The 14,019-nt window shown below is 36.3% G+C and overlaps 1 protein-coding gene across 1 annotated transcript; it reads left to right on the top strand.

Annotated features, from left to right (window-relative positions):
* The first annotated feature begins 9,668 nt into the window (after positions 1-9,668).
* Positions 9,669-10,676, top strand: LOC149233263 (uncharacterized). Its single transcript, XM_089382137.1, has 2 exons — positions 9,669-10,317; positions 10,423-10,676. The coding sequence occupies exons 1-2, from the start codon at positions 9,669-9,671 to the stop codon at positions 10,674-10,676; spliced, it is 903 nt and encodes a 300-aa protein (XP_089238263.1).
* Positions 10,677-14,019: the final 3,343 nt, after the last annotated feature.

Here is a 14,019-nt window from a genome sequence, read left to right as displayed (position 1 = left end):
TGTAGAAATCTTACAAGAAACTTTGGCTTATGAACTCTAAATGCAATGGCTACATGGTACTCTCAATATTTTTCTATTCAGTGATCTTAGGCAGGAAAAACAACAACTCAATAATTCACGTGCACATATTAAAATGGGGAAACAACAACTTTTGTGGTATCAAAATCAATCATAACCTGCTATTTTTTGTCTTTGTTAAGCAATGATTCAATCAAACAATATTACAATGACTATCAACCAGTGGTAAACTTGCAGATAAACTTGAAAGAATGAGAAAGGTCTTCCACATCAAAACAATATTTATAAATGATTTAATATTTTACAAAATAGTTTCAACTCCAATGATGTACACATGGAAAGGAAATTATTTATTAAAAAACATGGACTTTGCAACACAAGCACCCCTTGGGATCTAGTGCTACGCAAATTTGTTTGGATGATCTGTAAAGAACATGGAGTAAAAGTGAGACGAGGAAAATTCACCAATTTTTGACATTCAAAGAGGAGGTAAAAAAAGATCTAAAAGCAAAGAAATCAACCATAAACCTTGTTCTCATAACACATTACTCTTGAAAGAACTGAAAAATAAATTATTGGCAAAGGAAAATCCATATATATCGAGTACATGAACTAGAAAGGAGAAAAGAAAACTGAACCGGTAGTGTCTAATTTTAGATATATCCTAAGGCCTTGTTTTTATAATCCTAAGCAAAACTTAAACTAAGTGAGATTATCCAATGGTTGGCATCATTGAGTGGACTAAATGAACACAGTGCTAGACTTTCTATCATCACTTCTATCCATCAATGTTAAAAGTCTGGTGATGATTGGACAGGGAGACATATAAGTTTTTCATAGATGAATTAAGAAGTATATCTCAGTATAGATTTTACTAGGTATCTTGGCCTCTGCATGATTAGTTTGTTCATCAAACTTAATAGAAACTTTGACTCAAGAATGGGTACTGATAAGGTGACTCAAGACAACTTACTTTCTTGAAGATCGCTTATAACATAATTGAAGATATAGAGAAATTCTAGAAGATGTTTATGTAGCGATCTAATAAGGGATGGGACCAAGCAGACATGAAGCAACTTGCAACGTTAAAGAAAGACAAAAAGAAGAAATTAAAACTTAAATAAGTGTTTATTTACTTTGAAGTCAAAGTGTTGAGTTCATTCACACATACATGTTCTAGATTTCCATTCCCCTTATAGTTTCCCTGGTACTATGTTCAGTTTGAGTAGACAAAAAAAATGATACTATTGCGGATTCTAATTGTTTTGTGTCCAACACATAGCTTATGACTGAAGAATAATATACTTCCATGTTAATAAACGATTCCAAACAACATTGATAAGCAAACACAAAAACGAACTTCTAAGAAAAAAAAGTGGAAACCTCCATTATTAGAGTTTGGCAAGACAAAAATGACAAAAATTTACCTAGCTTAGCCAAAATTTTATGTTTCCTAGAAAAGCAACATACCAAGAAATATCATGAGCCTAACAACACAAAAATCATAGCTTCAAAACCCTAAACCCTCAAAACCCCTAACCTGCAAAACCCTAAACTTGCCTAAAACTCTGAGTGCAAATTTAACAAAAATTCCAATAGGAAGGTGAGGTGTTGAAAAACAAAGTGGCAATGGCTGGTAGGATTTTTCCTACCGGATAGAAGCCATGTCGAGGCGTCTTCCATGTCGAGAGCTCACCAGACCTAGAGCTCACGAGACCTTCTCCACATCTCGCCAAACCTGCAACAAGTTGGAAATTAGCCAATGCAGAAACCAAAAACCAAAAAAACCTGAAATTACCTGTAAATTTACCTTCGACCTCGAACTGGCTAAAATTGGTACTTGCTCCTCCCTAAACAATAGGTCGCGCAAATGAAACAACCACCAAGGAAACCCTAAACCTCCGACGGTCCAGAATGAACAACAATTATAGGTGGAATGAAACAAGAACAACAGAAACCCTGTTCGGTTAATGGACACATGCAAACAAACAATGGCAGACAAAAGCGCAACAATGGCAGAGGAGGCACACAGGGAATGGAGCCCTCCCGCACCATCATCGGTGGAGGGCTTTGCCCAAACACTAGACCTAAATAGCAAAACAGGGAGCATAGCACACATCGCGGAAAACAGGCGGAAACAGCCGGGCGAAAGGTCGAAAAATAAGTTTTAAAGGGCTGACACGCACCACAACACGTGGCAGCCCACGTCGACCATTTATGCGAATGTGATGTCCACCTGGCTGTAAGTGAGGTGGAGGGGAAGGCACAGGTAATGGAGTCCCTCCCCTACATAACTACTCACCAGAAATTTTAAAGCGTTACAAGATTTCGTTTGCTGACAGTGTTCAACGGTTAATGGTGTAGGCATATCCAGTTTCCAAAATGCTTGCAGAACAAGGAGCGCTGCAATATGGAAAAGAAAATCCAGGGCTGGATGTGGTGACGATTGTTCCTGTGATCGTGGTGGGTCCTGCCATTACGCCCAACGTTCTCTTCTCAGTTGAGAATACCCTTTCCCTCCTCATCGGCAACCCACAAAGCATAGAAATTTTGAAGGGTCTACAGATGACATACGGCTCCGTTCCATTGGTAACGTGGAGGACGTATGCAGCGCCCAAACTTTCCTGATGGACAACCCCGCTGCAGAGGGCCGCTATATCTGTTGCTCCGTCAACACCACCGTCCCGCAGCTGGCAGAGTACTTCTCCAAACGCTATCCTCAGTACAACGTGACAACCGAGTGAGTAGAGTATGGCATTTCTATATTACAATGGATATGCATGTATATATTAACAAGTAAGGGAATGTTTGTGCATGTTTGAGGATATGCCACTGGTCCCAAAGGTATATGCTTCGTGGAAGAAGTTGGTGGATGCGGTTTCTCCTTCAAATTTGGGATCCACCAGATTTTCGATGACGGTGTGGAATACTTGAGGAAAGGGATTGCTTGTTTGATTAGTTAGGGTTGTTTTTACGTTGATAGGCTGCTGCTTTTCTTTCTTTCTTTTCTTGTTTTTTTAACCTAGGAATGGGGTATTTTAATGGTTTTGTTAATTAAATTTTTTTTACAGATAATTTGAACGAAAATATGTTAACATATTTTTCCTTTTTTATTGAAATTTTTGCTTTTTTAGTGAAATTTTTCCTTTTCAATTGAAATTTGGCATTTTAATAATTTTGTTAATTAATTTTTAATAAATAATCTGAATTAAAAATAACCAACATAGACAATGAAATTGTAATTTATAATTTTCTTATAACTCAAATAATTAAACCCTATTTAAAATAACCTTTTATCGGATTATAATTAAAATTGGAGTTGTCTATAATGCGACTTTTTGAGATTCCGGTGACAGAATCCGGCGGAAGAAATTGAGATGAAATCATGATTTGTTGCAGTTAAAATGGTTTTTTAACTGCATATTCGAGTTCAGCACCCTGAAAAACCCTTGGGACGCTTTCATTGTGCAGAAACTAGTTATCAAACTTCGATTTCAATAAATTACTGCCGGATTTTCACCGGAAAAAATTGCCGAAAAAGCTTTCAAAAAGTCGCGTTAAAGACTACGGCATTAAAATTTACGGTGCGCGTTCTTTATAGCCAAGTATATAAGAATTAGAACAAAATAAAACCAAGTTTCAAGATGATGAAAGAACAAAAAAATAAAAATAATGAAACTTCGCTACCAGTTAATTTTTGTGTTACATTACAACACGTGTTTCATTCCAAACTAAAAAACAGTAAAAAAAAATATAATGGGATGAAACGTGGTTGCATTAATTATGAAACGTCTAGCAGTGAGTTACATTTTGAAACGTATGCGTTTACCAAATTTGAAATTTGTTGGTACCGGAAGCCACAGAGAGAGTCTCATTGTCAGTATTCAGTGAATTTTCTTATCTCTGTTTTTATTTATGTTTTTTTTCAGTAGGGGAGAAGCATCCTCTTTGAAGAATCATCATATAACATATATTGTTAAAGCGAGTAGATTTCATCATACAACATTTATCTCCAAAGCGAACAGAATTACGTCATCATCGAAACACATACGTCATCATCGAAATAAATGTGCTGCAGCATCGCGCAGCTCCAGCAGGAATCGAACGTGACTGGGGTGCGAAAGCCAACCGCCCCAACCAACACATCATGCACTCAGGTGCAAATTCCTATTTATGCTTTATACTTTGGCTCTTTTTGTTTTCCTTTCCATTCTGAAATGAGAAGGTATATTTTTGGAAATTTTCATTTATTTTTTACAATTTTTAATGAAGGAAAAATGTTTAAATTTTTTTATTAAGGCAAAATGTTTTTATGGTTTGAAAATTTACACCGGCTATTATTTATTGCTAGGCTGTTTATAGTTTGAAAGGAGTGTTATCCAAAAAAATATTTTTTTTGTCAGTTTTAATGTTCACTTAATGAGTTTTAATGGAGTTCTTTGTAGGCTTTTGCTTTATAAGCTATGAATCCATAACCTGTATAGTAGATTTATAGGTTATAATCCATAACATAACATGTATCTAAAATCATTTTAGAGGGTTTTGAATCTATGTATCATATATTTTTAAGTTTCCTGAATCCATAATATGTAGTCTAGGGTTTTCTTTTGTATAATGAGGGTTGCTTGTTGTAGTTGAGGGTTAGTTTTTAATAATTATGGTTTTTGACGGGTCTTTGTAATTTATTATGAATACTTTATTGCTTTATATTTTATCATAGGTTTACTAATGGTTAAAATAATTGTAAAAATAAATTTATGAAGTTAATTTGACATATGGAAGGAACAAATTTATATTTGAAATAAATAAATTAACAATTAATTCCATTCCAAATAAACATATTTATGTGGTTGAGATGTTTTAAGTTACAATTAATAATGTCATGTTTTAAATGCTAGTTAATATTATACTTGATTTCTTATTTCTGTATTTTTTTTCTCGTTTACTTATTTTTATCCACTTTTAAGATACAAAATATTTTTTCACTTTTCCTTTTGATTGATTTTCTATAGATAAATGTGAGTTTTTAAAAGGGAAATAACCACCTTATTTTATGAATTATTTCATATAAGAATTATAAACCCAACAACAATCATAGTGATTTCTAAATTTTTGGCTATATCTCTTCTAAAAAAATTCCACTTGGTTTGAAATATAGTATTATATGAATCTAACAATAATTTTAGAATAAAAAATTATTTTTGTCATTATAGTAACAAATTATGCAAAGAAATTTAAAATAATATATAACTCATTATAAATAAATTTCCCATCATAAATAAATTTCCCATGGATAACTTCACCTAAATTTCCCTTCATTATCCTAGAATCGGTTAATTAGATTTAAGATGGTATATATTTTTCCTTTTTAAAATGTTTTTCTCTTTATTATTACAGTAACAAATTTTACATTAAAATTTAAAACTATATACCCAATAGAAACATTGTCATCATAAAAATAATTATGATTTCTTATATTCAATCAAATTCGTGAATCAACTTAGTTATCATTCTTTGGAACATCTTAGAATCTGCGGGTATGCTTGAATGTTAGGCTACGATTCTTTGGAACATCTTAGAATCTGTCCGTATGCTTGAATGTTAGAAGTAGATAGTGGTTTGCTTTAACGTATTTTTTTCTATTTCTTTCCTCCTATAAGCATGATGTTATTATTTTTTAATAGTCAATGTTAAATAGAGTAGGAAAATAATAACACTTTTGCTATCATTTTTTCCTTTTAGGTTTCCAAAATATTAAAAAATTAACCATTAATTTAAACTCAGTTTAAAAATATATGTTTAATTAAGTTTTATTTTAATTTTAATTATCTATTTTTTTTATTATTTTATAGTTATTTGGTAAAAAAAAATTAAAAACAATAATTTAATCAAATGGAAAAATAAATAAAAAGGAAATAGAAATAATATTAAAAATATTATTAATTAGTTATAAAGTAAAAATAAAACTAATTATCATGATTATAAATTAAATTAAAATGTAATAGGTTTAAATTAATATTATTTTAATTTTAATTATTTATTATTTATTATTTTTATTATAGTTATTTGAGAAAAAAGAAATTAATATATAGAAAACTAACATAAGGAGGAAATAAGAGTAAAGGAAAAACTAGAAAGAGGACAAAGAGTAAAGAAAGGAAGGGAGCTAAGAGGAAAGTGCTGGAATCCAACAACTATTGATTTTTCAGGAGTCCTCCGTATTAAGATTACTAGGTTTCCTCTCAATTTCTATGGTTTCCCTAAATTTAGGGTGATGAAAGTGAGAAATCTTCGCAATGACCTTAGCCTCCTCAATGCATATATGATGTTTGGTCTTCTCAGTATGCTCTGCTAAGTCCCAAGAGCAAGTCCTTCTATACTTCATATTGACAGCCTCTTCCTTAATCCTTTGATTAATGGATCGGCTTGTTTCACCAATGTATGAGGTTCCACACGAGCATGGGATGACATAAACACCTTTCATATCCTCGGGGTCGAGTCTGTGTTTTGTCAATTTTAGGTAAATAAAAATATATATTAAAAAAAAAACCAACTAAAACCTAAAACAAACAAAATAATATTAAAGAAAGATATATATTAAAATATAATCAAATTAAAAATATGACCAAAAAAATAAAAATATATATAAAAAATAACAAAAAAAAAAACCAAACATAAAATGTGAAAAAAATAACAAAATTAACTTAAAAATGATAAAATTTTAAAAATTATATATAAGGAAAAACAAATGATTCAAAAAAAAAATACCAAAAATTGTTACTAAAATAAATAAATAAATAAATATGATACAAGATAATTAAGAAAAAACGAAATAAAACATTATTAAAAAAATAAAAATCATAAAATATATATATATATATATGTGTGTGTGTGTGTGTGTATCGCGCCATGGCCCCACCCCCATGGCCTGTTGGGCTGCGGGTATGGGGCCATGGCCCCATTTTTTAAAATATTTTTTTTATAAGTTCTTATGTCTTTTTTTTAATCATGTTTTCTTTCAATTTTTTTTGGTCTTTTTTTAAGTTTGATTCATTTTTTTAATATAATTTTTATAATTTTAATGTTAATTTTGCTTCTTTTTTTTACATTTTTATGTTTGGGTTTTTTTAATAAAATTTTAATGTTAATTTTGCCTCTTTTTTTTACATTTTTATGTTTGGTTTTATATATATATATATATAGAGAGAGAGAGAGTATGTTTTTAATTTTATTATATTTTAATATATATTTTTATTTGTTATTAATTTTTAGAATTTTTTTTGTTTGTTTTAGTTTTTAGTTTTCTCAATATTATAATTTTTGTTTTTGTTATGTTTTTTTAATTCCTGTTTTTTTTAAATGTTTTAATATACATTTTTATTTACTTGCTATTTTTTTTAGATTGGTGTTTTTTTTTGTTTTTCAAACTGGTCTCATTATTTGTCAATTTCATAACTAATTTTAAAGTGTGAAAAATATGCCTTAAAAACAATGTTGTTGCTTTTCAAAATCTAGATGAAAATTACCAACATTTAAAAAAAATATTCACATCTAATACATTAGAAAATTTAAAGTGCAAGAAATAAGCATTTTAAAAAAGGTGTTGATGCCTCATCAACACTTTTCAAAATCAACATGAAAATTGTTAACATTTTTAAAAAAATGTTCATAAGAAAATTTTAGGGGTTGATGCCTCATCAACACTTTTCAAAATCAACGCGAAAAATCATTAACATTTTTAAAAAAATGTTCATAAGAATATTTAAATTGTCTAAAATATGCTCCAAATAAAAAGGTGTATTCGAAAAATGGATTTATTTTGGGTGATTAACATTGCCATATTGAATCAGAAAAAATATTGATACGAAAAACCCTAGGCTCTGCTCTCTGAGCAAATGTTCAGATCTGCGCATTCTGCACCAACCCGATCGCATCCCTTTTCTGAGCCGCCGGCGATCCATCCCTCGCGCTCCTGGTAAACAATACGTCATGGCTTCCCCTGTGGGAGGGGCGGGACCTTTCCCCCCTCCTCCAGATAACCTCTCGTCTGACATCTTCAAATCCTCTGCATCGCTGTTCCCTCCAGGCGACTTTTCAGGACAAGAACAGGGCTCAGTTCAGACTGACATAGCAGTTGAGCATACAGTAGCACGTGAAAAGGAAGAAAACGAACAGGGGGCGAATCCAGAACAACCGGCGTCACAACCAAAGGCGACTTCGGCTACCTGCATTCCAAAAACAACGGAACGAATCAAAGTTGAGCTCCCCAGCCATAGAATCAACGGCGAAATACAATACATGAAGGATCACGCTCTCATTGGAAAATTTCTTGGCTTTTGGCCAACCGAAAAAGCCCTACAGGGGTGGATAGCCTCAAAATGGAAGCCCAAAGGACAAGTCACCTTGCTACTTGGCCCCAAAGGCTTCTTCACTGCAATATTCTCCTGCCTGGAGGACAAATCCCGCATATTTGAGGGTGGTCCGTATTTCTTCAATTCCTCGGGTCTTTTCCTTCGTGACTGGAAACCCAGGTTCAATCCAGATACAGAAGATCTCAGTCATGCTCCAGTGTGGATACGCATGTATTCTTTACCTGCAGAATACTGGAAAGAAGAAACATTAAAGGACATTGGCAATAGCATCGGGGTTTTCATCAAAGTAGCAGAGGAAACCAAAAATCGAAGATATACTTCCTACGCCAGGATCTGCGTCCAGATGCATCTTACTAAAGCCCTTGCAGACTCGGTAAGTCTTTTCCATGATGATTTTGAATGGATTCAACCATTAGACTATGAGCATATTCCTTTTCGATGCCGCAAATGCCATGAACATGGCCATCTTTTTCGGGATTGTCCTCTGAACACTCAGATCAAATCTCCTGCTAATGAGGCCAGCAAAGACTCTGAAGGCTTTACCAAGGTGCCCAATCGCCGTAGGCATGCTAAAAAACATCATGTTGCACCCTCCAGCCCCAAAAAAGCTGAAACCCAGAACAGATTCCAAATTCTTACCCCTCAAGATCCTTCAGAAAAGCAACATAATGACTCTCAGGCTTCCCCATCGCGCCCATCTCCCTCCCAGAGTCTCAAATCTAACCCGCCCCCATCTTCCTCTAAGCCCTCCAGCCTTCTATTCTCCTCGGAATCGAAAAAGCCGGCTTTAGAAGATGAAATGCAACCTTCAGCGATGGAACTTGATGCAGCTTTAGCACTCAGTTTACAAGATGATATCCCAGAGGAATGCCAGAACATCCCCACAACAATGGAGGAAGACCCAGAGACTGTGAGTCTGGAAGGACTGGATATACTCAAACTCGAAACAGCATGCAAGCAGAAAGAGTACAACTCAATACCTCCATGGGAAATAGATCGATTGGAAGGTGTTCTCACCAAAGCTCAACATAATAAATGTCTAGGTATACAAGCAGGAAGTCCCTGGGATGGAAAGAAAATCCTAAAAGAAACAAAAAAAAGAGGGCGCAAAACTGATCTGCAAAGGACCATCATTTTAGGAGAAATCTTAATGGAATCAGGGAGATTTCCAAAGTTGACGAAGTTCTACAAGCCCCAACCCCACTGTTCCTCATGAAGCTCATCTCCTGGAATATGCGTGGGCTCAACAGCCCCTCAAAACACAGAATGTTAAAAAACATGATTCAGCTAGAGAAGCCTTCCCTAGTTTTTCTACAAGAAACAAAAAGTAATAGTGCTGCCCTCGAAAGGATCCTCAACAAAGCATGGACAGGCAGTCGCTCAGTCTCAGTGGATGCGGTAGGGGCCTCCGGTGGACTAGCTATAGCTTGGAATCCGCAGATCCTTACGCTTCAAGATTTTCATGCCACTCATTGTTTCATTCAAGCTTCATTTCATCTCATTGGGACGGATCTGCACGGTCTTCTCACTAATACCTACTTCCCGCAAGACTTACATCATAAATTAGAAGTGCTGGATGCACTTACAGCTCTTAACTCTAACAGACAGTACCCTCTATGGATCAGCGGGGGGGATTTCAACATTATCACGAATCTAGAGGAAAAAAAGGGAGGACGCTCGAAGTTAGAAGAGGACAGCACAGGATTCAAAGAATTCATTCAAAGCAATCAGCTCATGGACATTCAGACTTCAAATGGCACGTACACCTGGACAAACAAACGCAGGGGAATTCAAAATATTGCCTCCAGGTTAGATCGTTTTCTCATTTCAGACAATGCTATACATTTGGGAGGGGATTTTCATGCCTCCATCCTGCCTCAGGGTGGATCTGATCACTGGCCCATTATGCTTCAATGGACACGTCCAGGTAAACATTGCAATCGTCCATTTCGCTTTGAGGCCTTTTGGTTCACACATCCTAACTTCAAAGAAATGGTCTGAGCTGCGTGGAAATCCTTTACTCCCCCGGCAGGTGCAAAGATGTTCCAATTTCAACAGAAACTAAAAAATCTCAAGCAAGTGCTCAAAGTCTGGAATAAAACCCAATTTGGCAACATTCTGGAAACCAGGAAAACATTGGAGCAGAATATGTGTTCTCTACAGCAAACCATTATCCTAGAGGGAAGAACAGAGGAACTGGCAAATAAGGAGCAAACCCTCTGGACAGAAATAGAAGCTCGAAGACTACAAGAGGAAATCCTTTGGCGCCTGTTAGAGTCGGTCTAGTAGCCCTCCACCAGAGATCAAAACTCTTTGTATTTCATGATTAGGTGTCCCATCAGTGTGATCATGTTGCATTCCGTTAGGCATGCCATAAATCTTGGTGGAGGAAGTTTGTGTCTTTTATTCCCCTCCTGTTTGGCACTGCTGGTTCAGGTCTACTTAAGTTAATAAAATCTTCAAAGGTTCATTCATTTTGTTTTAACTTTTGAAGTTTTAGGTCTAGGGTTGAGTCAATTTTTGTCTTGAGAGGTCATAAAGGACCAGCAGGCCAGAGGGATGTCCTTCATTAAACATCATTTCAATAATTCTCACTATTGTACAGCTAAATTTTCACCTTGTTTTCAAAAACTCTGTTTTTGAAAAACAAAGGTCATTATCTCATTTTTGTAAAAATTGTCAAAATTTCAAATTCTCCAAATGTTGAAGCACAGCCTTGGTCTCCTTTGCCAAAGCATCTTAGAAGCTATCCCTGCAAAAAATTTCAGAAGAAATCATCATTTCAATCAATTTTTTTTCAAAGAAAGGAAACCAGAAGTCAGAGCCAATTAATTCAAAAACGTGTCAACACTCAAACATTATAAAGTGGGTTTCGAGCAAATAAAAATCTAAAGGAAGCCTATAAAAGCACATCACTCTTCATTAGCAACTCATTTGCCTCTCACAAGCTAAGAGAATCCTTGCAAAGGCGATTTTAGGAGTCATTGAGCAAATTGGGCAGTTTCAGAGGTGCGCTACGCATCAGGGAGGGCGCGCTACGCGTCAGGGGCGCGCTACGCATTAGGCTGCCTTTCTCAGAACAAATTTGCACGTGCGCTACGCGTCATAGGCGCGCTACGCGTTGGGCAAGGCACGCTATGCGTTGGGTTTTTCACCCAAGAAACTGTCAGCAAGCTATCAAAAACGACTTTTCTCTCAAGCAAATTGCAGGTAGGCCTCTCCTCCATGGCTAGATTTGGTTTTGCAAGATGAATGAAAAATTAATATGTTTAAATGCCATGAAAATGAGAAGTCAAAACCCTACATTTCTATGGAAGATTTAAAGACTTAATGGTGCTAGGGTTTCAAATCTTTTTGCTGTCCAAGGTTGCCCATTTGTGATCCCTCTTTTCCCTTATTTCCATCAACATTCTCCTTCAAAGTTTCCCATAAAATTTCATAATTTTCCTCTCTAAAATCCCTAAACCTTACTAAATTCCCAAACCCCATTTCCACCTTAAAGTCCCACAGTATTATGATTTCCCATGTTGCTTTCCCTAAATTCCTTCTTTTTGTTTATTCTCCCTAATCCCCTCATGTTCCCCTTTCCCTAAAAATCCACTTGTATTTATGTCCCCTTGGTGACAGCATTTGAAAAAGTCAAACAACAGTTAATTGGGTGCAAAGTCAGCATTACATTTCAGCCATCTTGCCTTCAAAACCATGTCAGAAACCGAATCAAATTATCAGCAGAGTTATGACAGTGATTCAACACCAGAGGTAGAAGTTCCAAGGAGGCATCACAAGGGTGGTAAAGGTGGTCGGCATGTCAGGGAGGAGCCCACTTCTTTGGCTCAATTACAAGCTTGTCCACTTGCAATGACACGTTTTCAGTATCAATCATGCTTTGGATATTGTGAGAGGATCTCACAAATTCAACACCACAGAGAACTAGTCTGCTTTTTTGTCCTACATTTGCACAATGGTCATGTGAACCTTGCAGGAGTGGATTTCACCCTATCACCTGACATTGTTGCTCAAGCCACCGGGATACCAAATGTTGGGGATGAATGGAACAGGCGCCAGCAGCTGGACAAATTTCATTATCAACCATATATCAAACCCGGGTGTATGAGGCACCTAACTGTTGTTTTTACCTTCAGACTCCTAAGGGATTAGTATGCACCCTTGATGAGGCTCATTATGCGCTATTTTACTTGTGAGGGTAGATTTTCACGTTTATATTCGTACCATATCCGTTTGTTGATGCATTTCACCCGGGTACGAATGATGAACATGCCATTTTGCATGTGCCGAAATATAGAGAAGATGGTGCCCGTAGTGCAAAGGAAGAACCCCGCACAGCAACACAAAAGTATATATCATTATGCTGATTGAGATCATAGTGATGCATCAGTTGGCACAAAAGGGTATTGCTTGGGAGGATTTCATTTCTCGTGACTTCTTCACAGTGCCACAGCTGCATCCTGATATTGTCCATGATGAGGGGGGCCCTTCACAGCAGTTTCACATTCCAGAGCCCGAGCATGTCAGCACTCCAGCATGTGTTACATATGAGAGAGGCCAGAGGGCCTTATTTGCATCTGCACGGCGAGTATTATCTCCACACCAAGTGGAAGGGGTCTCGCCTTCTTCATCAGCACCACGAGTGTTATCTCCACATCAGGTGGAAGGGGCCTCGCTTTCGACAGCAGCACACGTACAGGAGAGGGGCAAGAATCCCATGATTGATGACGGGCCATCAGGTGATCCGGACATAGACATCATTGACTTTGACATCAGTTCTCCTAGCTCGGAGCCAAAGGAGATCATTCAACAATTAAAGGCTGAAAATAACTTGTTTCAACAAAAGTTGGAAATGGCAAATTGGACAATTACATACTTAGAGCAGCGCAACAAGCAGTTAGAGGATGAACACACTCTTGATGAGTTGCGGAGGATCCGAGAAGACCGGAACTTGGCTCGCAAGAGACCAGGTGATTTGACACCTATTGAGCAAGGGTCTATGCTCATTCAGGTGAACACTCATTTATAGAAGTTGATAGCCAAGGCAAATAGGGACAAAGATATGCTTCACCACATGAAGAATCATTATTGGGCCCGCATGCATGTGTGCAAAGCAAAAATGAAGGTACTCAAAAGACGATAGGCCAAGGCACTAAAACGGAGGAAAAGGCCCGACCCACTTCAGATTTTGGCTGAAGCCACCTTGAAGGAGCATGGTGCTCAATGATACATCCCCAGCTCAAAATTCAGAAAATTTGGAGCAATTTTGGTCAATTTTGAATTTTTTTTGCTAAAAACAGGTTTTTGGGCTCAACGCGTAGCGCGCCGCACGCTACCCTGAAGTTGGGGAGGTCCATTTCACAAAAACTTAGCATTTTTGGATTTTTCATGACAAATTACACTTTCTTAGCCACTGCCAAGACATTTCATGGATATTTGGGCCTCCAAAAGGTCAAAAAACAAGCAAAAAATGACCTTCTGCCACTTTTTGGACACACAGGAAGAAGTCTTGCGAGATTGCATTTTTGGAGGGGAAAATGGCCACAAAATTGAAAAATGCCACTTGGGCTGGAGAGTAGACATCCAGACCTTTCCAACAAGCCCACTTGTGCCTCATTTGGAT

This window comes from Pinus tabuliformis, chromosome J, assembly GCF_031772625.1.
Source record: "Pinus tabuliformis cultivar Carrire ecotype Pingquan chromosome J, CPIR1, whole genome shotgun sequence".
NCBI lineage: Eukaryota > Viridiplantae > Streptophyta > Pinopsida > Pinales > Pinaceae > Pinus > Pinus tabuliformis.
This window is presented reverse-complemented; position numbering and strand designations above follow the sequence as displayed.

Bases quoted from the DNA above. Each gene is read 5' to 3' on its own strand.
- LOC149233263 (XM_089382137.1), top strand. From the start codon at position 9,669: ATGATTCAGCTAGAGAAGCCTTCCCTAGTTTTTCTACAAGAAACAAAA. The intron at 10,318-10,422 runs GTAAACATTGCA...CTCCCCCGGCAG, and splicing joins GCTTCAATGGACACGTCCAG to GTGCAAAGATGTTCCAATTT.